The following is a 26,346-nucleotide window of genomic DNA, read 5'->3' on the forward strand; positions in this document are numbered from 1 at the left end:
AGCAGTTCACCAATGGTTCTGGAAGGAACTACCTATTCTACCTATTCTAATCTGTCCCATTTCTGCCATTTCTGGAGCACTCTCACCACCGACCGGATTGTAGAGGTGAGATATGCTATTACATTTCAGTCTCAATCACCCTCACCAGGGACCCCTCTCATGAAAGCGTTAGCTCAGGAAGTCCAGTCACTTCTAGCTCTCAGAACAATAGAAGAGGTCCTTTCCTCTCTTAAGGGGAAGTTGTTTTATTCTAGGTTCTTCCTCATCCCCAAAAGGAGGGAGGACTTTGGCCTATCCTGGATCTATGCCAGTTGAGCACGTTCTGCAGAAGGATCAAGTTCAGGATGGTGTTTCTAGTCACTATCATACTATCCCTAGATCCAAATGATTGGTACTCTGCTCTTGGTCTTCAAGACACGTAGTTCCATATTGTGACCTATCTGTCACACAGAAGATAGTTGAGGTTTGTGGTTGGAGAGGGCACTATCAATAGATGCTTTGCTGTAGTAGCAGCCTACAGCAGAAGGATGGGAATCCAGGTGTTCCCTTATCTAGACGACTGGCTGGTTTGCAGAAGCTTGTGGCAACAGGTACAAAAAACAGCATTTATCAAATTCTTCTTCTGTTCTCACACTTGGGACTGGTAATAAACAAAGAAAAACCAGTATTGACCCCCAGCCCAGACAAGAGAGTCTATTGGGACCATGCTAGACTCCACAACAGACAGATTTCAACCACTCTTCCCTCTCTGTGCCCACTCACGTGCCAGCACCAGGACTTTGGTAAGATCATGCGCCGCTTACAGAGCTGGGCTCGGTCAGTGCACTAACCTGTCAAACATCACCTGCACACACAGGTGCATGTTCAACCAGAGGTCCTGCAGTGGTTGAAATGGACCCAGCGAAAGTTTGCAGAGGGGTTTCCTGTTCTCCTCCCCGTCTGTTGGGGACCAGTGACACACACGTATCTTCCTTGGGATGCGGACCGCCTAGAGACAACCTACAGACTCAGGCTGTGTGGTTCCCTCAAGAAATGTCTCTCTCCATAAACCTACTTGAGATGCGAAGTCTTTCAGGCGGAGCCCAAAGGCCTCTCTGTTCAGGTGGTGACAGACTGCATGACTGCCATGTTTTACCTAAACCCGCAAGATAAAGCAGGGTCCTGCTCCCACTGTGGAGTGTTGGTGGACTTCACGGCAGCTCCCTGACACCTGTTCACCTTGCAGGGACTGCAGTTCCCTGGCAGGCAGCCTGAGCAGTTACGAGTCACCAGGAAGAGAAGAGGGGATTCAGTCCATCTTCTTAAAGAGGCGTTTCCCCCTGTACCAGCAGGAGGAACAGGAAGTGTCATTGATTCTGCCCTAGAGGGTGACAGAGCCCAGGATCCATCTCTGACCTATTTCTAATCTCATGGTCCTCGGGGCTACTTAGTCTGCCTGTCCCCCAACTCCACTCATAGCACGAACACTTAGGAAGCTCAAGCAGGAAGCAGCCGAATTAATTATGATAACCCCAGCCTGGCCCAGGCAATTTTGGTCTTCAGATCTCCAAATATTATCTGTTCAGCCATCCATAACCTTACCACTGCCTCTGAACGTTCTCACTCAGATGCAGGTACAGATCCTGGATCCATATCCCACAACTCACCACTTGACAGCATGATGCTGACCGGCTGCCTCTGTCAGAGAGAGCTTGTTCCTCAGAAGGGCGGACTATGCTCAGACATAGGAGGTGGGACTCCCCAACGTCTGCTTAGCTAGCAAAATGGGAGAGATTCTCAATATGGGCTTATCAGCGTCAATTGTCTCCCTCAGCTCCTGGGATCCAGTCATGCTACACTCCCTCCTGGAGTCAGAGAGCCCAGGCCTGTCACTCAGCTTCCTGGGAGTCCATGTGGTGGCTGTCTCAGTGATTCCCCAGCCCAGAGAAGGGTGGGGGTCCTTTTCTTCTCACCCTGTGGTAACCAATAAGGAAACCTGTGGCTCTCTGGGATGGAAATGGAGTTCTGCGAGGTCTCGAGGGTTCACCTTCGCTACCTGCTCTTTGTTCTGCCTTTCCATCAGAATGTCCTTTTGTGGCAATACCCTCGGGCAGAAGAGTGGGAGAATTACAGGCACCGCACTCCACCTTCCATCAAGATACCCTGGAACCCACCCCCCAGTTCTTACCTCACGCGGCTTCTGAATTGCATTTGAACCAAATCATTCATCCGCCAGAATTTTTCCACAAACCTCACTCAAATAAAGATGGAGAAAAATTACATTTTGGGACGTAGGTAGAGCACTTCCATTGTATTTGGACAGGCCTGGACGCTTTAGGAAATCTCCCTGACTTCGTACAGCACAGAGGGAGAAGGTTAAAGATGAAGATGTTTCACCCCAAGGAATTTCTGTTGGGATCTCATCTTGCGGCAGGCTCTGCTGTGAGTTGGCCAGTAAATATCCCCCTCGGAGGCACGGCATATTCGACAAGAGCTCAGTCCGCTTTAGTAGCCGCTCTCAGAAATCTCCCACTCGTGGACATTTGTAAAGTGGCAGCTGGTCTTCCATCCGCACAACACTGTGCCACGGTCGAGGCATCTAACGAGGCCAAGAGCCTGGCGGGACTGTTCTACATTCGCTGTTTCGCTAGACTCTCGGTACTCCTCTTCAGCGAGGGTTGTTGTGTGGGAACCGCCAGCAATGGAACGTCTGTGTACAGACGTCACTCAGAGGAGAAGAAATAGTTACGGTGTACAGTGACTGTGGTTCTGTGAGCTGTATTGTCCGTGCGTGGGTGTGGGGGGGTGTTTTCCACACTGTCTCAAGTGCACTGGTGCCTACCCACCTAGAGGGGACTAGATACATGGCCACAGGGAATGGGTGAGTAACTGGCAGCGTGGGCTGAGTGCAGAGCCAGTTACAGACTCTGGAATAAAGACAGGACAATTAATAATGAAATGAAATACCTGGTGTTTGATTTGCAGCAAATCTCTGCCCCGGAAGCTTTTGGCTTCCTGTCTGTTTAGAGGGGTTGCAATCACAGACACGCTGACCTGGAGTGGGGTGGCAGGGGCTCTCAGCTCAGGCGCTGGAGACCTGCTGCTGGGGACTGCCTGGTGGGGAGCTAATCTCGAGTCCCCAGGCCCACTGGTGGGGGCTGTCTGGGGAGGTTCCTCTCAGGCACCCTGCTGGGGTCCGGCTGTGTCTGGGAAGAGGAGGGTCTTGGAGCTGTGTGAGGAACTGCTCTGTGTCGTGGGGACGGCAGGCTCCCCTCTGAGCATGTCCCCAGCCCACAGGGAGATAGAATCCTCCCTGCTCCTACCACCAGCAGGCCCCCTCCCCCAAGGGGAAGGAGTGGAGATGGATGCTGCCGTCAGGAGCCGAGTGCCAGCTAATTACCCTTCCAAGTGTGTCTTGTAAATTAAGGGCTAATTAGAGGCAAAGTCAGTGTCATGGTTTTACACGTGTTTCTGTGGCGCTGAACGACGGGAGGGGAGGGGAGGGGGAGTGCGCAGCAGCCAGGCCGATCACTCGCTGTGCACGCATTGCAGGGGGCAGGGCTCCGGGAACAGCGGCACTGGCACAGTGAGGCTGTGGAGTGGGTCAGACAGGAGCACTGGCCCTAGGGGCACCACGGCTGCAGCTGGCGTGGGCAGGCAGCCGTCACAGGCAAGGTTTGTGGGTAGTTCCCTGACCTGTGTGTTCAGGGTGGCAGACAGGGAGTTCTGCGGCCACTTCATCTAAATGAACACTGTGGTTTTTGAATGAAGTAAACATGCTGCAATCCTCGGATGCTGGATTTGCTGAATGTCCTGCTGTCCCGGCATCCCTGTGTTTGGAGCTGGGGCAGGCCAGGCCGCTCCGAGCTGCAGTTTCAGGCTGTCTGCAGACACTTGGGCCATGTTTCCAAGGTTTCCTTTGGATCTGCAAAGGATTGGAAATGGGATTTGACAAATGGCAGCTTGGGTGCTGCAGCCAGTCCTGTGGCCATGGGATCGCAGATGGCATGGGACCCTGGCCGGAGCGCAGGACCTCGAGTGAGGGACACACAACAGCTAGTAGGGCTCAAGCAGAGGATCATAGAATCATAGAATATCAGGGCTGGAAGGGACCTCGGGAGGTTGTATGTATTGAGCCTTGGCCTCGGGAGCAGATGGGGCTCGCAGGTCAGGGTTTGGTTCCCAGATCTTGGGGGGCTCAGGGCTTATAGAAAAGAGAAGAAGCATAAGAACAGGCACTTCTGCTGCCCCCAAAGGCTCCCTCTGCCCTGGCCAGGGGGCAGCCTCCCAGGTACATCTGCACTGCAGTGAAACACCGCCGCTGGCCCATGTCAGGGCTATACAATGGCAGTGTAGATGTTTGGGCTCGGGCTGGGGGATCCTCCCCCCGAATGCCGACACAGCAGTTTCATAGCCCCGCAAGCCCGAGTCAGCTGACCTGGGCCAGCCGCGGGTGTTCTGTTGCAGTGTAGACATACCGAATCTCCACCCCTGGTCCTGGCGGCAGGACCCCCCTTGGCACTCTCCTGGCAGCGGCTGACTCGAGGACCAGAGGCTCAACATGTGCTCTCCTACATTATAACGCCAGAAGGAGCCACTCTGATCAGGTAGTCTGCCCTCCTCCGTAACACTGGCTGCAAGACTTCCCTGCATGAATTCCTGTTTGGACGAGAGCGCGTCATGTAGAAATACATCCCAGCCTGATGTGAACGTTGCCAGGGATGGAAAATCCACCACAGCCCTTGGGAAGATGGTTCAGTGGTTAATGATTCTCAGTTAAAACTTGCCCCTTATTTCCACTCTGAATTTGTCTAGCTTCAGCTTCCAGCCACTGGATGGTGGTAGACCTTCGTCTGCTGGACTGAACACGTATTTGTTCCCCATGTAGGTACTGTGATCAGCTCACCCCCAACCTTCTCCTTCATGGAGTCAGAGAACCACAGGGTTAGAAGGGACCACCAGGGTCATCAAGTCCAGTGTTTCTCAATGACCCCTCCGTGGACCGGTGCCGGTCCCCGAGATCTTCCTGACACGTAGGAGGGCAGCAAGCCTGTCCCTGGTATCAAAGGCTGAGATACCTGGTCTAGTCTGACTCCCTGCCAAGAGACAGAATTCGTTGAGTCTTTGTTAAGCTGGATTGAGTTTAATTCAGGGCAATTCTAGGGCCTGTGCTCTACAGAAGTTTAGACTAGATGATCACAATGGTTCCTTCTGGCCCTAGAGTCTATGAATCTATGAGCACCAGGAGGCAGGTTTTCCAATCCTGTAATCCAGCGGTTCTCAAACTGTGGGTCGGGACCCTGTTTTAATAGGGTTGCTAGAGCCAGGATTAGACTTGCTGGGGCCCAGGGCCAAAGCCCAAGGCCGTGGGACTCAGGTTACAGGTCCCCCTGTCTGGGGCTGAAGCCATTGGGCTTCGGCTTTGGCCACCCCCCTGCTCCCAGGGCAGCGGGGCTCGGGTGGGCTCAGGCTTCGGTCTCCTGGGGTCCTGTAGTAATTTTTGTTGTCAGAAGGGGGTCGTGTTGCTGTAATCATTCTTGTGGCTCTTCTCTGAGCCCTCTGAAATTTGTCAACATTCTTCTTAAATTGTGGGCCCCAGAGGTGTGTTCATGCCACCCCGCCTGGCTTTCCTTGCCCAAGAACTGTCTGCTGCTACTTACTGACCCTTCTGAGAATTAGAGAGACGAGGTGGGGGAGGGGATATCTTTTATTGGACCGAATTCTGTTGGTGACAGAGAGACGCTTTCGAGGGACACCTCTGAAAATGGGGAAATGTCAGGCAGCGACTGGGAGATGCCTCGTCTCCCAGGAGCTCTGGGCTTTTGGAGCCCAGTGACTGCTGACCCCAGGATGGCTCAGCTGTTCTCAGCCCCTCCAAGATCTTGACCTGGGATGAGACAGGCTCTGGCTCCAGGGCAGGCTGCCTAGCACTCTGAACACAGCCCCCAGCCCCAGCAATTGTGGGGGCTGCTGTGTGCAGGTTCTTGAGGGGAGCTGTCCCCAGTTGTGCAGGGCCAGTTGACCGTGGATTGGGCCCCACCCAGTGGGTTATGGTGAACGGAGGGGAAGCCTGTGAACTCAAGGCTGCACTCTGGCAGTGAAAGCAGCAAAGAATCCTGTGGCACCTTATAGACTAACAGACGTTTTGCAGCATGAGCTTTCATGGGTGAATGCCCACTTCGTCGGATGCAAGTCAACATCTGGCAGTTGCATCCGAAGAAGTGGGTATTCACCCACGAAAGCTCATGCTGCAAAACGTCTGTTAGTCTATAAGGTGCCACAGGATTCTTTGCTGCTTCTACAGAACCAGACTAACACGGCTACCCCTCTGATACTTAACATCTGGCAGTGGAGGCCTCAGCCCAGGACCAGAAAGGAACAGGGTGGCAAAGGTAGCTTTAAACCACCTCAGCGCTCACCAGTCCTTGCCAGGGGAGGAACATAAGAACATAAGAAAGGCCGTACCGGGTCAGACCAAAGGTCCATCTAGCCCAGTATCTGTCTACCGACAGTGGCCAATGCCAGGTGCCCCAGAGGGAGTGAACCTAACAGGCAACGATCAAGTGATCTCTCTCCTGCCATCCATCTCCATCCTCTGACCAACAGAGGCTAGGGACACCATTCCCTAGGAGGAAGGTTTAGGTTGGATATTAGGAAACACTATTTCCCTAGGAGGGTGGTGAAGCACTGGAATGGGTTCCCTAGGGAGGTGGTGGAATCTCCTTCCTTAGAGGTTTTTCAGGCCTGGCTTGACAAAGCCCTGGCTGGGATGATTTAGTTGGGGTTGGTCCTGCTTTGAGCAGGGGGTTGGACTAGATACCTCCTGAGGTCCCTTCTAACCCTGATATTCTATGATTCTATGGCTTCCCTGAGACTCCTCCCCAGCAGGGAGTGCAGCTGACCAGAGCCTCTCCTGCTGGCAGCTTGGGAACCCGTTAGCCTGGTCATTTCTGGTCCTCCCCTTCCTGCATCCAATATCCGGGGCTAGCCCCAAATGCTTCTGGGGAAATCAGAAGCACCCTGCAGTGGGCAGATGTGGGCTAATCTCTCCTGGGGCACTCTGCCCCACCCTTAATAGCCCTGGGTTAAAGCCCTGAAATAGGAGATTATGGCTCCCTTCCAAAGCCGCGTTTAGTATTTACTGAACTCTGGATATTGGTGTGATCAGTAGAAACATCCCATCTCTCCGCGAAGCTTGCTAAATTCCTGGTGTCAGTGACTTCTTGTAGCACCAGGTTCCACCATTTAATCATGCATTGTTTGAAGAAGTATTTCCTGTTTGCGGTTTTGCGTTTCCCGCCATTGAATGTCATGGCACGTCCCCTTGTCCTTGGGTTGTGAATCAGGGAGAAAACTCTCCCGTCTCTAGGCCGGTCATTATTTTATAGGCTTGTCTCACGTCCGCTCTCTGAGCTAACGATCCCAGTTGTCAATCTCTCTTCAAGGGGGTGTTGCCCTTCTCTGAAGCCTGTCGTTCTGCTGGGATGTGTTGAGTGGGGACGTGTCGTGGGGCCTGGCTGGGACATGTTGGCTGAGGGAGACGTGTTGTGGGATGTGTTGGTTGGGGGAGGGGGCATGTTGTGGGGCCCGGCTGGGACGTGTTGGTTGGAGGGGGGGACGTGTTGTGGGGCCCGGCTGGGACGTGTTGGTTGGGGGGGATGTGTTGTGGGGCCCGGCTGGGACGTGCTGTGGGGCCCGGCTGGGACGTGTTGGTTGGAGGGGGGGACGTGTTGTGGGGCCCGGCTGGGACGTGTTGGTTGGGGGGGATGTTTTGGGGTGTCTGGCTGGGACATGCTGTGGGGCCCGGCTGGGACGTGTTGGTTGGGGGGGATGTGTTGTGGGGCCCGGCTGGGACATGCTGTGGGGCCCGGCTGGGACGTGGTGGTTGGAGGGGGGGACGTGTTGTGGGGCCCGGCTGGGACGTGTTGGTTGGGGGGGACGTTTTGGGGTGTCTGGCTGGGACGTGCTGTGGGGCCCGGCTGGGATGTGTTGGTTGGGGGGGATGTGTTGTGGGGCCCGGCTGGGACGTGCTGTGGGGCCCGGCTGGGACGTGTTGGTTGGAGGGGGGGACGTGTTGTGGGGCCCGGCTGGGACGTGTTGGTTGGGGGGGACGTTTTGGGGTGTCTGGCTGGGACGTGCTGTGGGGCCCGGCTGGGACGTGTTGGTTGGGGGGGATGTGTTGTGGGGCCCGGCTGGGACGTGCTGTGGGGCCCGGCTGGTACGTGTTGGTTGGAGGGGGGGACGTGTTGTGGGGCCCGGCTGGGACGTGTTGGTTGGGGGGGACGTTTTGGGGTGTCTGGCTGGGACGTGCTGTGGGGCCCAGCTGGCGAACTGGCGTCTGACTCACTTTTCTGTGCCGTTGGGGCAGCCTGGTGCTGAGCTTGGGCCTGTCTTGCAGGTGCGCCTCACTCGACCAGCAGCACCTCCCTGCACTCCGAACGCTCCATCAACTTGGTGGGCTTCAGCTCGAAGCCGGACGGCTTGCACCAGCGCTCCTACTCCGTCTCCAGCGCAGATCAGTGGAACGAGGCTGTGGTGATCCCCGGCAGCTGCCCCAACCCCCGTGAGTACCCTTTGCTCCTCTCCCTCACCTGCGCCGCTCAGCTGCTGCGGGCGGGAGGGGCGTGCGGGCCCCCTGCAGGAGCCGTGCCCTGTCGGCAGCGTGGCACCGAGCGCCCTGCCAGCGCTCTCAGGAGCAGACACTGTGGGGAGGTGGGCGCTGCATTGGGGCCGGTCGCCTGTCTGTGCTGGGGAGCCAAGCGCACAGAGACTGCAGCTGTGCTGGGTTGTCGCTCACCCAGGGCCTGCTCCCTCTGCAGAGGATGCCCCTTGCTCCCTCTGCCCACCCCACACTGCCAGCGCCGTTCTCCCTGCGTTTGGTCTCTTCCCCCCGTCTTCTCTCCTCCCTGTCCCCCTCTCTTTACTGCTCCCCAGACCCCAGGTTTGGGGAGAGTGAAGTGAGTCGGAGGAAGACCTGTTTCTCATACATACGGGCTGTGTACTCCTCCCCCCCCTCCCCCCCCCCCCACACACACGATGGTTCAGGACAGTTGAGTGAATTAAAATAATTCATACATTTCCCAACGTAGCCACTTTGCCGAATTGGAAAATAAATGCCTTTGTGCTGCATCCATCACTCCTTCGTTCCTGGCGCTGCCGCCGCACTAAAAAAGCAGTTAAATGCACATCAAGAGTGGAGGAGCCATTTCCATGCCTGCTCGCCCCCTTGTCGTTCTCATTAGCGCGGCAGCCGCCCCCCCGCTCCGTCCCAGGGGCTTTCGCAGTTTAAAGAGAGCCTCTTTATGATCATTACCGGAGTCCGACTGTGCGGGCGCCATTTGCAGCTGAGGAGGCTCCTCATTTGTAACTGTGAAAAACTATCAATTTCAGCGCGCCTGATGCAGCGGCTCCATCATTGGCCCCATCAGCTCCCTGCTGGAAGCGAATTAATCAGACTGTTACTGCTGATGGGGCAGCGCAGGCGACGGGAGCGGAAGGGCGCAGCTCTGAGCATTAATGTGCTCGCGCTCCCCCGCCCCCCGTCGGACACTGAGCAGGGCCGGGCCAGCTCCCACGCTCCTCTCGCTCCGGAGCAGCTGACGAGCGAGAGCCAGGCTGGCCACGGCACCCACAGCCACACAGGACCCCGTCCCACCGCGGAGCCCCTCCGTGCCCTGCCCTGTAAGGGGGAGCTGCCCCCGATACCGCAGGTCCCCCCGACATGGGGGAGCTGCTCCCTGATACTGCAGGGTCCCCCCCCGACATGGGGGAGCTGCCCCCTGATACCGCAGGGTCCCACCTGACATGGGGGAGGTGCTCCCCGATACTACAGGGTCCCCCCCAGACATGGGGGAGCTGCCCCCCGATATCGCAGGGTCTCCCCAGACATGGGGGAGCTGCCCCCTGATACCCCAGGGTCCCCCCCCGACATGGGGGAGCTGCCCCCGATACCGCAGCCCCCCCCGGACATGGGGGAGCTGCTCCCTGATATCGCAGGGTCTCCCCAGACATGGGGGAGCTGCCCCCCGATACCGCAGGGTCTCCCCGGACATGGGGGAGCTGCCCCCTGATACCGCAGGGTCTCCCCGGACATGGGGGAGCTGCCCCCTGATACCGCAGGTCCCCCCCGGACATGGGGGAGCTGCCCCCTGATACCGCAGGATCCTCCTGTACACGGGGAAGCCGCCCATCCCAATACCACAGGTGTCTCCCTGGACATGGGGGAGCTGCCCACCATGATACCACAGGGTCCCCCCAGACATGGGGGAGAAGCGCACCCTGATACTGCAGGTGTCTTCCCGGGCACCCCAATACCACAGGTATCTCCCCAACGTGGAGTAGCCACCCACCCCGATACTGCAGGGTCCCCTTGGACATAGGGAGCCACCCACCCTGTTACCGCAAGGTCCCCCTGAATATGGGGGAGCTTCCCACTCCGATACCACAGGGTCCCCCCTGTACAAGGGGGAGCTGCCCATTCCGATATTGCAGGGTCCCCCAAGACATGGGGGAGCCGCCCACCGCAACACCACAGGGTCCCCCAAGACATGGGGGAGCTGCCCACCGCAACATCACAGGGTTCCCTGGACATGGGGGAGCTGCTCACCCCAATACCCCAGGGTCCCCCTTGTACATGGGGGAGCCGCCCACCCCAACACCACAGGCAGAGCCGGAATTGGGCCCTGCGTCTAAGGGGGCCTCGGTGGCATTTCGGCAGTGGGGGGGGGGGTCCGCTTCGGGGGTCATCGGCATTTCAGCTGAAGGACCCCCCACCGCCGAGTATTCCAATTGGGCCCCGCGGGTCATAAGCCGGCCCTGACCACAGGGTTCCCTGGACATGGGGGAGCTGACCCCTCGATACTGCAGGTGTCTCCCCATGCTCGCCCTGATACTGCAGGGTTCCCCTGGACATGGGGAGCCACCCACCCTGTTACCGTAGGGTCCCCCTGAACATGAGGGAGCTGCCTCCTGATACCACAGGGTTCCCCAGGACATGGGGGAGCCGCTCACCCCAGAACTGCATGGTCCCCCCTGTACATGGGGCAGCCGCCCACCTCAACACCACAGGGTTCCCTGGACATGGGGGAGCCACCTACGCTGTTACCATAGGGTCCCTCTGAATATGAGGGAGCTGCCTCCCGATACTGCAGGGTCTCCCCAGGCATGGGGAAGTCACCCATCCCAATACCACAGGGTCCCCCAAGACATGGAGGCACCCCCCCAATACAGCAGGGTCCCCCCTGGACATAGGGAGCACCCACCCTGTTACCGCAGGGTCCTCCCGTACATGGAGGCACTGCCCACCCTGATACCACAGAGTCCCCCCTGTACATGGGGGAACTGCCCACCCCAATACCGCAGAGCTCCCCCCGGACATGAGGGAGCCACTCACCCCAATACCACAGGTGTCTTCCTGAACATGGGGGAGCAGCCTACCCCGATACTGCAGGTGACTCCCTGGGCACAGGGAGCCGCTCCCCCCACTACCACAGGATCCCCCTGGGCATAAGGGATCTGACCCCTCAATACAGCAGGTGTCTCACCAACATGGGGAAGCCACCCAACCCAATACTGCAGAGGTCTCCTCATGCTTGCCCCAGTAAGAACAAGAAGGGCCACACTGGGTCAGGCCAAAGGTCCATCTAGCCCAGTATCCTCTCTGACAGTGGCCAATGCCAGGTGCCCCAGAGGGAATGAACAGAACAGGGAACCATCAAGTGATCCATCCCCTGCTGCCCATTGCCAGCTTCTGGCAAACAGAGGCTCGGGACACCATCCCTGCCCACCCTGGCTAATAGCCATTGATGGACCTGTCCTCCATGAATTTATCTAGTTCTTTTTTGAACCCTGTTATAGTCTTGGCCTTCACAACATCCTCTGGCAAAGAGTTCTACAGGTTGTCTCTGTGTTCAGGGGCAGCTCTATGTTTTTTGCCACCCCAAGCACGACAGTCAGGCAGCCTTTGGCGGCATGCCTGCGGGCGGTCCACTGGTCACACGGATTCGGTGGCGGTTCTGTGGGTGATCTGCCGGTCCCACGCCTTCAGTGTACCCGCCGCCAAATTGCCACTGAAGCCGCGGGACTGGTGGACCTCCCTGTGACGAAGTGGGACTGTTCTTAATGTTTCCTCTGAATACTGTGTGGGTGCCTCAGTTTCCCCTATGCATTTCTTAAGTCTCCAGTGTGCATAAATGGCCGACACTCTGTCTCTTGGCAGCAAATGGCCAGGGCCCTTCCCCCCTGCAAGGGGATGACGAAAGGTGAACAAAGATCAGGTGACCTCCTGGCCTGGGAAAGAGACAAAGGCCAGAGAGGAGGGGCTGGAGGGAGTTTCAGTTTGGAGCAGCTGGGGACGAGGAGTGAGAGCAGACGTGGGTGTCTGGCTCGCTGGGCCCCAGAATGGACCCGGCTGAGGGGTCGCGTTCTCTGTACCTACAAGCTCTGTTTTAGACCATGTTCCTGTCATCGAATAAACCTCTGTTTTACTGGCTGGCTGAGAGTCACGTCTGACTGCGCAGTGGGGGGTGCAGGACCCTGTGGCTTCTCCAGGACTCCGCCTGGGTGGACTCGCTGGGGGAAGCGCACGGAGGGGCAGAGGATGCTGAATGCTCCAAGGAGAGACCCAGGAAGGTGAAGCCGTGTGAGCTTCTTGCCTTGAAGACAATCTGCTCCAAGGAAGAGGAGGCTCCTCAAAGTCCTGCCTGGCTTTGTGGGGAGCAGTTCCAGAGCAGCGCCCGGGGACTCCATGACACTCCCGCAGGCATGCTGCTGAAGGCTGCCTGACTGCCGCGCTCACAGCGACCGGTAGGCCGCCACCCACGGCTTGCCGCCCCAGGCACGCGCTTGCTGCGCTGGTGCCTGGAGCCACCCCTGTCTGTGTTGTATGAAGAAATACTTCCTTTAGTTCATTTTAAACCTGCTGCCTATTAATTTCATTGGGTGACCCCTCGTTCTTGTGTTATGAGAAGGAGTAAATAACACTTCCTTATCTACTTTCTCCACAGCAATCATGATTTTATAGACCTCTATCATAACCCCCCTTAGTCGTCTCTTTTCCAAGCTAAAAAGTCCCAGCCTTATTAATCTCTCCTCATATGGCAGCCATTCCATACCCCTAATAATTTTTGTTGCCCTTTTCTGAACCTTTTCCAATTCCAATTTTTTTTTTGAGATGGGGTGATCACATCTGCACACAGTATTCAAGATGTGGGCGTATCATGGATTTATATAGCAGCAATATGATATTTACAGTCTTATTATCTCTCCCTTTCTTAATGATTCCCAACATTCTGTTCACTTTTTTGACTGCCGCTGCACATTGAGTGGATGTTTTCAGAGAACTATCCACAATGACTCCAAGATCTCTTTCTGGAGTGGTAACAGCTAATTTAGACCCCATCATTTTATACGTATAGTTGGGATTATATTTTCCAATGTGCATTACTTTGCATTTATCAACATTGAATTTCATCTGCCATTTTGTTGCCCAGTCACCCAGTTTTGTGAGATCCCTTTCTAGCTGTTCACAGCCTGCTTTGGATTTAACTATCTTGAATAATTTTGGATCATCTGCAAATTTTGCCACCTCACTGTTTATCCCTTTTTTTCAGATCATTTATGAATATGTTAAATAGGACTGGGCCCAGTACAGACCCCTGGGGAACACCACTATTTACCTCTCTCCATTCTGAACACTGACCATTTATTCCTACCCTTTGTTTCCTATCTTTTAATCAGTTACTGATCCATAAGAGAACCTTCCCTCTTATCCCATGGCAGCTTACTTTGCTTAAGAGCCTTTGGTGAGGGACCTTGTGAAAGGCTTTCGGAAAATCTAAATACACTGTATCCACTGGATTCCTCTTGTCCACATGTTTGTTGACTCCTTCAAAAAATTCTAGTAGATTGGTGAGGCATGATTTACCTTTACAAAAACCATGTTGACTCTTCCTCAACAAATTATGTTAATCTATGTGTCTGGCAATTTTGTTTTTTATTATAGTTTCAACCAGTTTGCTGGGTACTGAAGTCAGGCTTACCAGCCTGTGATTGCCTGGATCACCCCTGGAGCCCTTTTTGAAAATTGGCATCACATTAGCTCTCCTCTAGTCATCTGGGACAGAAGCTGATTTAAATGATAGGTTACAGACTATAGTTAGTAGTCCTGCAATTTCACATTTGAGCTCCTTCAGAACTCTTGGGTGAATCCCACCTGGTCCGGGTGACTTATTGCAGTTTAGCTTATCAATTTGTTCCAAAACCTCCTCTAATGATACCTCAATCTGGGACAGTCCCTCAGATCTGTCACTTAAAAAGCATGGCTCAGGTGTGGGAATCTCCCTCACGTCCTCAGCTGTGAAGACCGATGCAAAGAATTCATGTAGTTTCTCTGCAGTGGCCTTGTTGTCCTTGAGTGCTCCTTTAGCACCTCGATCGTCCAGTGGCCCCACTGGTTGTGTAGCCAGCTTCCTGCTTCTGACGTACTTAAAAAAATTGTTGCTATTACTTTTTGAGTCTTTGGCTAGCTGTTTGTCAAATTCTTTTTTGCCTTCCTAATGATATTTTTACACTTCATTTGCCAGAGGGTCCCCCTGGACATTTACTGCAGGATCCCCTCGTGCATGGAGGAGCCGCCCAACCCGATACTGCAGGTGTCTCCCTGGGCATGGGGGAGCCACCCACCCCGATACTGCAGGTGTCTCCCTGGGCATGGGGGAGCCACCCAACGCGATACCGCAGGGTTCCCCCAGACGTGAGGGTGCTGCCTACCCCAACCCCTCAGGGTCCCCCAAGAAATGGGGGAGCCGCCCATCCCAATACTGCAGGGCTCCTACCCCGTGTGTGGGCAAGCCACTCAGCATTGTAACATCTCTGTGCACGTCCTCGCATACACATGCTCTCTTTAGTAGGCCGGTGATCAGGCAGTGCTGGAATTCACACACACGCAGAGGTGGGTGGTGGGCTGGGGTGGGGTGGAATCTACCCCCACCCCCCAGCCAGGTGCCTTTGTGATGATGTATGGGGCCCCGTCACAGGCTAGAGCGGCTCAGCAAGCTGCTATTTGCCTGCCTGCCCTCAGGCTTGCTGGCTGTTGGCTCATGCCCGGGTTGTCAGCCCACTTGCAGAGGCTGGCAGGGGCTGTGCCTGGCACATGCTGTTGCTCGGGGGGGGGGTCACTTTGCCTCCCATGCTGGTCCAGGAGCTCCCAGAGGGGCGTGGCAGCCTCTCTGCTCGTGTTCCACATGACAGAGCTGCCTCTGCTTGCTGCCACCCCGAGCAATCCACTCATTTCATGCAAAGTAACCCCGAGATTGATACAAATAGGGAACAAGTCGCTGCCAATTCACGGTGACATGGAGGGGGTGGAGATCTCGGCTCCAGAGCTAATTGTGTGTCTGAAGGAGCTGCTGAGTGCGTGTCTGCTCCGCAGGGAGCTCCCCACCACTCTGGCCACCCAGCGGGTTCTAGTGGGACAGACAGAACCTCACTCAGACTCTGTAACCCAGCCAAAGGGGAGACAAGAACAGGCAAGGCGGACCGGGGAGAGGGCAGCCTTCTCGGCCTACCAGGTCAGTTCCACTTTCCTGGTCATTTTCTGGGCTGACCCTGCCCAGAGCCAGAGAGCAGTGGGGTATGGTCACTGTTACGACGGGAGAGCAGCCTTCCCTTTCCTGCATCCCGCCATCTGTGCACCAGCCTCACAACTGGGCACAGCTGTGCAAAGGGGGGGGGGGAAGGGAGCTATGGGGAAGGGTCCTGTCAGAGATCAAATCCACGAAGCCAGCCCCAGGGGTCCAGGTGAGCTGAGGAGCAGAGAGCTGGGACACAGCCCTGTCCCCTTCCCTGCATGTGCCACAGGGCTCCACTGCACAGGGATGCCCAGGGCTCTCGGTCTCTGGGAGAATCAGAAGGAAGGCGCCTGCAAGAGAACCAGCAGGGTCACTGCAGGGAAGACAGAGTTTTGGAGGCTAAGGACATTGCAAAGTAGCTAAAAGACTCCTTCGCATCCGCCTCCACCAGGGCGGATGTTGGGAGATGCCCATCCCAGACCTGCTACCTATGGGGAGGTGCTGCCCGAGACCACGGGCAAGAGGGTGGGTGCTGGAACACACTGAGCAGCAAGGCACCAGGAGCGGAGTAGGGAGGGAAGTGACTGAGCTGTTTGTCTCTGCTTAGATACTCTGCTTAGATGCCCATTGCCCCTGCACACAGCAGTGCTGCGTTAGCTGACTGGGTTCATGTGGCACCGTTGGTTACACTGGTGCAGCATTCTGGGTAGACCAGGCCCAGGGATTCTTGAACCAGCTTGTGTGTGTCTCCGGCCTGTGCCAAGCACAGCACCTCCTCCCTGTGTCTGGGAAGCAGCCATTTCCAATGCCAAGAAACTATGTCCCTGCCCTGGTGTGAGTCATTGGTTTGGGGAATTGATTCAGTTTATTAGACTCAGCTGCCTTAATTGTCAACTCTGTGAACTCTTTCCCTGTGGATAATTGGTGGCAGAAACCCCCAGCTACTGTGCGTCTCCACTGGGGGTGAGCGTGAGACACTAGAGAGAGAGACGCTTTTATACCAGGGCTTGAGCAACCCGTAAAAGTTAGGCTGGCGCAGCTCCGCTGGTCAGGGAGTGTAAAAGCCAGACCCCTGACTGACAGCTATCCCGATGGACGAGGGCATCTGTCAGCGTCGCTGACATCATTCAGGGAAGTGCTGTTACTGCTGTGCTGACGGAAACGCTTCTGTGGGTGTACGCTGTGTCCAGACTAGGGGTCCTGCTGGCATAGGCTCTGCAGTGTAGACAGAGCTTGGGGCCCTCCCAATCCCTAAGCCAGGGCAGACCAAGGGTGTTCCGCAGGGCTGTATCCTAGCTAGTGTTAAAGGGCCCTGGCTGCTACCTCGTGAGGCTGTCCCAGCCTTCTCCATCCCGCCAGTACTGCGCTGTTTGGATGGGGGCCGTCCCGCAGAGCGCTGGTCACGCTGGTCTAACCACACTTAACAGATGCGGGGACAGGCCCAGAGAAAGGAAGCGACTTGGCCAAGGTCCCCATGGGGGTCAGTAGCAGGGTCGGAGTGGAACCGGATCCCCTGAGTTCCAGCCCAGTGCCCAGAGATCAAAGGGGACGTGGCGGGAGGGGTGTCAGAGCAGCAGAGAGGGAGGTTCTCGGGGGCGTTGGGCCGGGACTCGGAGCAGAGGCCCAGCACCTGGCCCTCAGAGGAGGCAGGAGCGTATTTCAGAGAGGGTTAACTCGGAGCGAGGCGCTCGCACCTCGCTGCCTTCCCCGGAGTCTGCATTTTTATGCTGATTGGAAGCCTGTGCTGTGTGCGCTGCTGAAATTGAATGTCAGGCTTTTGATTTTGTTGCTGGTCTCTAATGAAATTTGACATTTAATGGTGAGTGCAGCGGCAGCATGTGTGTGTGTGAGCGGAGCTTGATTAGCGCACTCTAATTGACAGTAATTAGGCAGCTCCCTGATTGTTTCTAATTCTGCTATTAATTGTAAGGAACAGTATGATTGAGGATAAATTTGGTGCGTTGCTACCGGGGATACGGCTTCTTCTGCTCTGTATCAGCAGCCTCTGGAGCCCATCCTACTCGGGCTCCTGAGAGAGGCAGCCCAGTCGTCTCCTCTGGAGGAGGAGTCCCGCGCTGGGCCTGGCGATGGCTGCCAGCCGCGGCAGAGCGCCTGAGCAGGGCCTAGGTGGGACTCCCAGCAGGTGTGTGCTCCAACAGCCCCCCCGCCTCCCTCTGGGGACACGGCCCGACTCGTGGAGCAGGGTGGGGCGTCCCAGGGCCTGTCTGGGGAGTGGGGGGCAGCTGGGACATCTCTGATGGGTGGGCGCAGGTGGGGGTGTCTGGGGCTGTCTCTGTGGCACAGGAGCAGGCGGGGATGTTCGGGGCGTCTCTGTGGCACAGGAGCAGGCGGGGATGTTCGGGGCGTCTCTGGGGCACAGGAGCAGGCGGGGATGTTCGGGGCGTCTCTGTGGCACAGGAGCAGGCGGGGATGTTCGGGGCGTCTCTGGGGCACAGGAGCAGGCGGGGATGTTCGGGGCGTCTCTGGGGCACAGGAGCAGGCGGGGATGTTCGGGGCGTCTCTGGGGCACAGGAGCAGGCGGGGATGTTCGGGGCGTCTCTGGGGCACAGGAGCAGGCGGGGATGTTCGGGGCGTCTCTGGGGCACAGGAGCAGGCGGGGATGTTCGGGGCGTCTCTGGGGCACAGGAGCAGATTAGGATGTTCGGGGCGTCTCTGGGGCACAGGAGCAGGTGGGGATGTTCGGGGCGTCTCTGTGGCACAGGAGCAGGCGGGGATGTTCGGGGCGTCTCTGTGGCACAGGAGCAGGCGGGGATGTTCGGGGCGTCTCTGTGACACAGGAGCAGGCGGGGATGGTCGGGGCGTCTCTGTGGCACAGGAGCAGGCGGGGATGGTCGGGGCGTCTCTGTGGCATAGGAGCAGGCGGGGATGTTCGGGGCGTCTCTGTGACACAGGAGCAGGCGGGGATGTTCGGGGCGTCTCTGTGACACAGGAGCAGGCGGGGATGTTCGGGGCGTCTCTGGGGCACAGGAGCAGGCGGGGATGTTCGGGGCGTCTCTGGGGCACAGGAGCAGGCGGGGATGTTCGGGGCGTCTCTGGGGCACAGGAGCAGGCGGGGATGTTCGGGGCGTCTCTGGGGCACAGGAGCAGGCGGGGATGTTCGGGGCGTCTCTGTGGCACAGGAGCAGGCGGGGATGTTCGGGGCGTCTCTGTGGCACAGGAGCAGGCGGGGATGTTCGGGGCGTCTCTGTGGGGCAGGGTGGGGTGTCTTGGGCTTTCTCTGTGGGAGGGAGTCAGGCAGGTCTGAGCATGGTGGTGCTGGAGTCTCTAAACGTCGCCGTCTCTGTCTTTCTCTGTCCATAGCTAATGGCACCGCAGATGCTCTCAGCTCCAGCCCAAACATGTCCAACGCTGCAAGCCCAAAGCTGGAGCCGCCTCCTTCTCCTCATGCAAACAGGAAGAAACACCGCAGGAAAAAGAGCACAGGGACAGCCCGCCCTGACGGCCCCAGCACAGCAGCAGAAGGTAGGAAGTGTCTGTCGTCCTGCCAGGGCGGCCGCAGCCAGCCAGTAGTACCTGGGGGAGCCTGAGCTCTCCGCCCTGCCATGGAAATGAACTTCCAGGCCAGCTTGTCTGCCCTCGCTTTCTCCCCTGCAGCTGGGAGCAGGGACCATGCTCCCGTGGCAGCTGCTGCTCTGGGTATGTGTGTGTTTGTTTCTGACACCAGTGGCAAACCTGGGAGGGCCCATAGGAGAGGCTGTCAGACTCCTGCCAGTGTAAGATCCTATTTTCATTTGCTTATAAATGTGCCCAGCTGTAGCGATTGGAACTTCCCATCCCAAGGCTGGCGCCCTTGGTCTCTCCCGTGCTCGGCGTTGGCATGCAGAAGGTTAGTCTCTTGAGGGCTGCAGTACTTTGACCTGTTGTGGTTGCTGGCGTGCTGGGTGGGTGCTGGGTCATGCTTAGTGGCCTGTGATGTGCAGGGATGGTCTGGTAGTGCCTGCTGGCCTTAATTTCGGACTGTGTCTGGCTGCCTCAGGCCAAGCTTTCTGAGAAAGGTTCAGGAACATAAGAGTTTAAAAGCTCCGACATCCATTGCGTTGAGAAGCTCCAGCATCTCCCATTTGAGCCCAGGGGTTGCCCTGGGGCCAGAAAGGAGCTTTTTGCTGTCCTGGTGAAAATCTGCCCCAACTGCTAAATTCCCTGTCAGTTCTAACTGTAGCGACCCCCACAGCAGGGCTGAGGAACGTAGGGATGGCCAGACTAGATCAGACCGGAGGTCCAGCTAGCCCAGTACCTGGTGACTGGCAGCATCAGGTGCTGCCGAGGAAGGTATAAGAATCCCACAGTAGCAGATGGGGATAAGTTTTCCCCCACGCAAGCTCTCAGGCTGATCTCTCATAGTTACAGCAATCTCTGAGCCTTGAAGCATGAGCTATAATATCCCTTCCACAATTGTTAGCGCTAATTATGACAACTCTGGAAATTCTGGATATCCATATAAATATCCATATCCATATAAACACCTCTTTGAATCTGGCTACGTTCTTGGCCTCAACAGCTGCCTGGGACAGGGAGTTCCACTGTCTAACGATGCATTGTGTTTTGAACTTCCCACGTAATTGCATGGCGTGTCCCCTTGTTCCTGTGTTAGGAGATAGGGCGAAGAGAAGTTCCCAGTCTCCCTTGTCTAGAGCTTTTATTTTATAGACCTTTACTGTCCCCTATTACTCATTTGCTCTGTACTGTAACAATCCCAGTTATTTCAGTCTCTCTTCATAGGGGAGTTTTTCCAGGCCCTCAATCAATCTCCTCTCCCTTCTCTGAGCCCCCAGTAGTTCTGCAAACCCTTTTTGAGATGGTGCTGCACACGGGATCCGGATGCTGCTGCACCATTGATTTATGTCAACCTATCCATCTGATCTAACCCCAACCCCTCTCCTTGTGCGTCCGAACACCTTGGTAACGTGTCTGATCACAGCAGAGGCCTCCACTCCACTGAGCTGTCTGCCTCCACTGAGGCCAGGTCCCGTTCCTGAGTTGAGAGTTAACTCAGAACCCGTCAGGTGTACGAGGCGTTACAATGTTCCCCTCCAATGTGCATTTCTCTGTCCCATTAAAGTTCATTTGCCAGTGAAATGTCATGTACCAAAATGGTCTCAAGTTGCAGTGGGGGAGGCTTAGGTTGGATATTAGGAAACACTATTTCCCTAGGAGGGTGGTGAAGCACTGGAATGGGTTCCCTAGGGAGGTGGTGGAATCTCCTTCCTTAGAGGTTTTTGAGGCTTGACAAAGCCCTGGCTGGGATGATTTAGTTGGGGTTGGTCCTGCTTTGAGCAGGGGGTTGGACTAGATACCTCCTGAGGTCCCTGCCAACCCTGAGATTCTATGATTCTGTGATTCATTTGTCACTGCCCCTCCCGGCTGCCAGAGGCCCCTGTGGTGCCAGGCGCCAGCCCTGAGTGTAGGGGGACCCCTGTGCTGTGCGCTCAGTCCTCACCCTGCTGGTGCCCAGGCTGCAGGCGCCTAGAGGAGGGGGAGCAGCTGCCTGCTGCTGCAGTGCAGGGGCTGGGACACTGAGGGCGGGGTGAGGCTGGGGGAGCAGGCGCATAGCGGGATAGGCTGGCCAGAGAGGGACATGGAATCATAGAACGTGTGCTTTTTAAAAAACGTACGTTACTAATGCAATTTCCTGTGTTAAAAAGAGGATAAGGATGCGAAGCCAAGCCCTGAAAAGTTGGGTTAATTCTGTTAGTCTCTCTGGAATCTCACCCCTTGGCTGGGGAAGACAGGGCCGTTAACTGGGGCTCAGGGAGGGCCCTGAGCTGCAGTGTGCTCTGGGTAGGACAAAGCCTTTTCCCGCCCCAGGCTGTTTGTGCCGTTTGGGGCTGCTCCTAAGGAGAAGCCCTGTTTGCTCCCAGGGTGGCAATGCAGTACAGCCGTAGCCAGCCAGGAGCCCTGTAGCTGGCGGTTGTAGGCCCCATTCTGCTCGGTCTGAGGCAGCTTCTGTAGCATGGCTGGGAAATGTCTCAGTCACGCCTATACTCAACAGAAACCTCCTCGGCCAAGTTGTGTGCTCCTTCTGGGGGAGCCCAGCTCAGCCCTCCTCTGGGCTGGGACTGGCAGGACCCTCCTCCCAGGCTCAGACGTCCTGCACCCTGCCAGGCCCCCTTCTGCACTACTGAGCGCTGGACGGGGCACTGCGTGGGGCGGCCCCAGCCAGCCAGACACATGCAGGATGGGCCACGCCGGGAAGCTTGGCAGTGGGGGTAATTTGGCATTTGATGTTCCCTGAGGCATTGCATAGCACTAGACCAGTGCCCAGCCTCGGCCAGTGGCCAGCACCTGGTGCTGCAGCAGCAGGTGGAAGAACCCCACAGGAGCTGATGGGGATTATCTTAGGCCCTCCCCCTCTCTCATAGTCAGGTCGGCGGAAGCCCTGGTGCAGGCGCTGTCATAGCCTCCTGGAATCGCTGCTGTTAGCCATAGCGCCGGGTCTCCCCTTGATGGCCAGGCCCTCCTGGAGCAGTGACCATGCTGGGGAAATGAGAGAGCCCCTGGGTGGGGGGCTGGGCCTTCAGGGACAGAGATGCCGTGCTCTGCGAGGAGCCAGCGTCCTGTCGTGGAGCCATCTGCCAGAGGGACTGCGGCTAGCTCGCCCACGCTGAGGAGCAGGGAGGGCTTGCCAGGGGGGAGCGTCCCCCCAAACTGTGTTTTGCCAGCTCTGTGGGGTTACACATTCCAGCTCTGTGTTCTCCGAGGCAGCCTGGGTCAGCAGCTGCCTCGAGTGCACTAGTGCCTGCCTGCACGGGTGCTGCTTGTTGTCAGACAGGCCCAGGCATGAGGCTGCCGACAGGTCTGCCCAGCTGCCACCGTGGTTTTGCAGGGCAAAGCAGGGCGCTCAGTGTGCCCATGGCTTTGCCTGCAGCAAGTCACTTACTTCAGGGGAAATAATATTCCCATGTAGACGGCTGGAGTCCACTTCCCAGAACTGAGACAACCCTCCCCCTGCTGGGCAGTGGCTGACGTCCATGACTGCTGTCCTGGTGTCAGGGCCCCTGCCCCCTCCTGCCCCTCTCCCTGCCCGGCAGCGTGTGCACATGCTCTGCCACCCGCTCTCCCTGGCACGGCCCCTGCCCGGCATGCTGGCCCCATGTGCCGATGCGTCTCTCAGGTTAGCACCCTGGGAAAGTTGGGGAGGTCTGGGATAAATTGCCATCAGTTTATCTCATTTAGGAGGTAATCAGAGCTGGGGACGTGCAGAGCAATTGAATCTTAGTTGTTCTGAAGTATCATAAATCAAACGAGCTGTTGCTTTTTTACATGGTCGCATGTTAAAGAGAGCGGCGTGTCAGGCTGCTAGGGAGCATCAACAAACTATGGCAAGCGTGCAATCAGGCTGCGAGGGTGCATCACCAAACGAGCGAGTGCAGCAGGAGCATCGGGAAACCGGGGCGCTCTGGGAGTGCCACAGACCTGCCATGCTGGCCAGGGAGAGATGTCGGGCTGTGAGGGGCCAGCACTGAACTCCATGGGATGAAGCAGGCCAGGAGCTGCCAGCTCAGAGCCCTGCCCATCAGCCCCAGCCTGTCGCCCTAGGCTCCCCCGGCCGCTCCAGCCCTTTGGCTTGGCTCTCGGCAGCCAGGAGGAGCCCAGGCGAGCATGCGAGGGATGTGCTGGCAGCAGGCGCCTTTGCGACGCTCCCTGGCCCAGCATCCCCATGGCTGCCAGAGCTCCAGGGATAATGAACTTCTCATGTGCTTAAAGAGTGATGCAGGGTGCATGGCGAGAAGCTGACAGCCCCTTAATGTGCTTCTCAGCGGCGGCAAAACGACGCGCTTTTGTCTTTGTTTTGTAGTTTGAAAACCCGGGGGAAATTGATGGCCAGTAAAGAGCTGTGCTGGGCGCCGGGCGTGATTAATGCAGACTGTCAGGGGCTGTCGGGAGCGCCCATCTCGCTGGCTGGAAACACTTCTCTGAGCTGCATTTACCAGCTTGCCGGGGATTACGGCTGGTAGCGCTCAGCTCCTTCCTGCCCCACGCAGACACCGTCACCCGCACGCTCCCCTTCCCTGGAACCCCTTCCTTCGGCCCTAACGCGGCCTTCCTGCGCTCCCTCCTCCGCTGGCAGGCGGCCACCCCCTCCGCCTGCCCCTTCGACCTCGTATGCACGCCTCGCCCCTCCCGTGTGCGCCTTGGGACAGCCCCGTGCTCTGCAGGTGCCCCACCCCGTGTGCTTCTTGGTACAACCCCCCTTGCTCCATACGTGCCACAGGCCCCCACCCCTGTGCGCCCCTTGGTACAACCCCCCCTGCTCTGTATGTACCCCACCCCCCACCCCTGTGCGCCCCTTGGTACAACCCCCCCCTGCTCTGTATGTACCCCACCCCTCTGTGCCCTTGGTACAACCCCCCCTGCTCTGTATGTAATCCCACCCCCCACCCCTGTGCGCCCTTGGTACAACCCCCCCTGCTCTGTAGGTTATCCCACCCCCCACCCCTGTGCACCCCTTGGTACAACCCCCCCTGCTCTGTAGGTAATCCCACCCCCCACCCCTGTGTGCCCCTTGGTACAACCCCCCCTGCTCTGTATGTACCCCACCCCCCACCCCTGTGTGTCCTTGGTACAACCCCCCCTGCTTTGTATGTAATCCCACCCCCCACCCCTGTGCGCCCCTTGGTACAACCCCCCCTGCTCTGTATGTAATCCCACCCCCCACCCCTGTGCGCCCCTTGGTACAACCCCCCCTGCTCTGTATGTACCCCACCCCCCACCCCTGTGTGCCCCTTGGTACAACCCCCCCTGCTCTGTATGTACCGCACCCCCCACTCCTGTGCGCCCCTTGGTACAACCCCCCCTGCTCTGTATGTTATCCCACCCCCCACCCCTGTGCGACCCTTGGTACAACCCCCCCTGCTCTGTATGTACCCCACCCCCCACCCCTGTGTGCCCTTGGTACAACCCCCCCTGCTCTGTATGTAATCCCACCCCCCACCTCTGTGTGCCCTTGGTACAACCTCCCCCAGCTCTGTATGTACCCCACCCCGTGCGCCCTTGGTACATCCCCCCCTGTGCTGTATGTACCCCACCCCTGTGTGCCCTTGGTACAACCTCCCCCAGCTCTGTATGTACCCCACCCCCCACCCCTGTGTGCCCTTGGTACAACCCCCCCAGCTCTGTATGTACCCCACCCCCCACCCCTGTGTGCCCTTGGTACAACCTCCCCCAGCTCTGTATGTACCCCACCCCCCACCCCTGTGCGTCCTTGGTACAACCCCCCCCTGCTCTGTATGTACCGCACCCCCCATCCCTGTGCGCCCGTTGGTACAACCCCCCCTGCTCTGTATGTACCGCACCCCCCACTCCTGTGCGCCCCTTGGTACAACCCCCCCTGCTCTGTATGTACCCCACCCCCCACCCCTGTGTGCCCTTGGTACAACCCCCCCTGCTCTGTGTGTACCCCACCCCCCACCCCTGTGCGCCCTTGGTACAACCCCCCCCGCTCTATATGTACCCCACCCCTGTGCGCCCCTTGGTACAACCCCCCCTGCTCTGTATGTACCCCACCCCCCACTCCTGTGTGCCCCTTCGTACACCCCCCCCTGCTCTGTGTGTACCCCACCCCCCACCCCTGTGCGCTCTTGGTACAACCCCCCCGTTCTATATGTACCCCACCCCTGTGCGCCACTTGGTACACCCGCCCCCGTGCTGTATGTACCCCACCCCCCATCCCTGTGCGCCCCTTGGTACAACCCCCCCAGCTCTGTATGTACCCCACCCCCCACCGCTGTGTGCCCTTGGTACAACCTCCCCAGCTCTGTATGTACCCCACCCCCCACCCCTGTGCACCCCTTGGTACAACCCCCCCTGCTCTGTATGTACCCCACCCCCCACCCCTGTGCACCCCTTGGTACAACCCCCCTGCTCTGTATGTACCCCACCCCCCACCCCGTGTGCCCTTGGTACAACCTCCCCCAGCTCTGTATGTACCCCACCCCCCACCCCTGTGTGCCCTTGGTACAACCCCCCCTGTGCTGTATGTACCCCATTCCCCACCCCTGTGCTCCCCTTGGTACAACCCACCCTGTGCTGTATGTACCCCATTCCCCACCCCTGTGTGCCCTTGGTACAACCCCCCCTGCTCTGTATGTACCCCACCCCTGTGTGCCCTTGGTACAACCCCCCCAGCTCTGTATGTACCCCACCCCCCACCCCTGTGTGCCCTTGGTACAACCTCCCCCAGCTCTGTATGTACCCCACCCCCCACCCCTGTGTGCCCTTGGTACAACCCCCCCCGCTCTATATGTACCCCACCCCTGTGCGCCCCTTGGTACAACCCCCCCTGCTCTGTATGTACCGCACCCCCCACTCCTGTGCGCCCCTTGGTACAACACCCCCAGCTCTGTATGTAATCCCACCCCCCACCCCTGTGTGCCCTTGGTACAACCCCCCCTGCTCTGTGTGTACCCCACCCCCCATCCCTGTGCGCCCTTGGTACAAGCCCCCCGCTCTATATGTACCCCACCCCTGTGCGCCCTTGGTACAACCCCCCCCCCGCTCTGTGTGTACCGCACCCCCCCACCCCTGTGCTTCCCTTTGTACAACCCCCCCGTTCTGAATGTACCCCATCCCCCACCCCGTGCGCCTCTTGGTACAACCCCCCAGCTCTATATGTACCCCACCCCTGTGTGCCCTTGGTACAAGCCCCTCTGCGCTGTATGTACTCCACTCCCCACCCCTGTGCGCCCCTTGGTACAACCCCCCCGCTCTGTGTGTACCACACCCCCCATCCCTGTGCGCCCCTTGGTTCACCCCCCCCACTCTATATGTACCCCACCTC

The 26,346-nt window shown here is 57.7% G+C and overlaps 1 protein-coding gene across 2 annotated transcripts in view; it reads left to right on the forward strand.

Moving 5' to 3' along the window:
• The window catches only part of AGAP3 (ArfGAP with GTPase domain, ankyrin repeat and PH domain 3), a 231,672-nt gene that overhangs the window by 189,021 nt on the left and 16,305 nt on the right, over nucleotides 1-26,346 (forward strand). For both annotated transcript variants that reach the window (XM_045004285.1, XM_045004284.1), the window contains exons 12-13: nucleotides 8,378-8,542; nucleotides 18,870-19,031. In XM_045004285.1, the coding sequence (XP_044860220.1) occupies nucleotides 8,378-8,542; nucleotides 18,870-19,031 (327 nt within the window). The remainder of the gene's footprint in view (nucleotides 1-8,377; nucleotides 8,543-18,869; nucleotides 19,032-26,346) is intronic.

This window comes from Mauremys mutica, chromosome 2, assembly GCF_020497125.1.
Source record: "Mauremys mutica isolate MM-2020 ecotype Southern chromosome 2, ASM2049712v1, whole genome shotgun sequence".
NCBI lineage: Eukaryota > Metazoa > Chordata > Testudines > Geoemydidae > Mauremys > Mauremys mutica.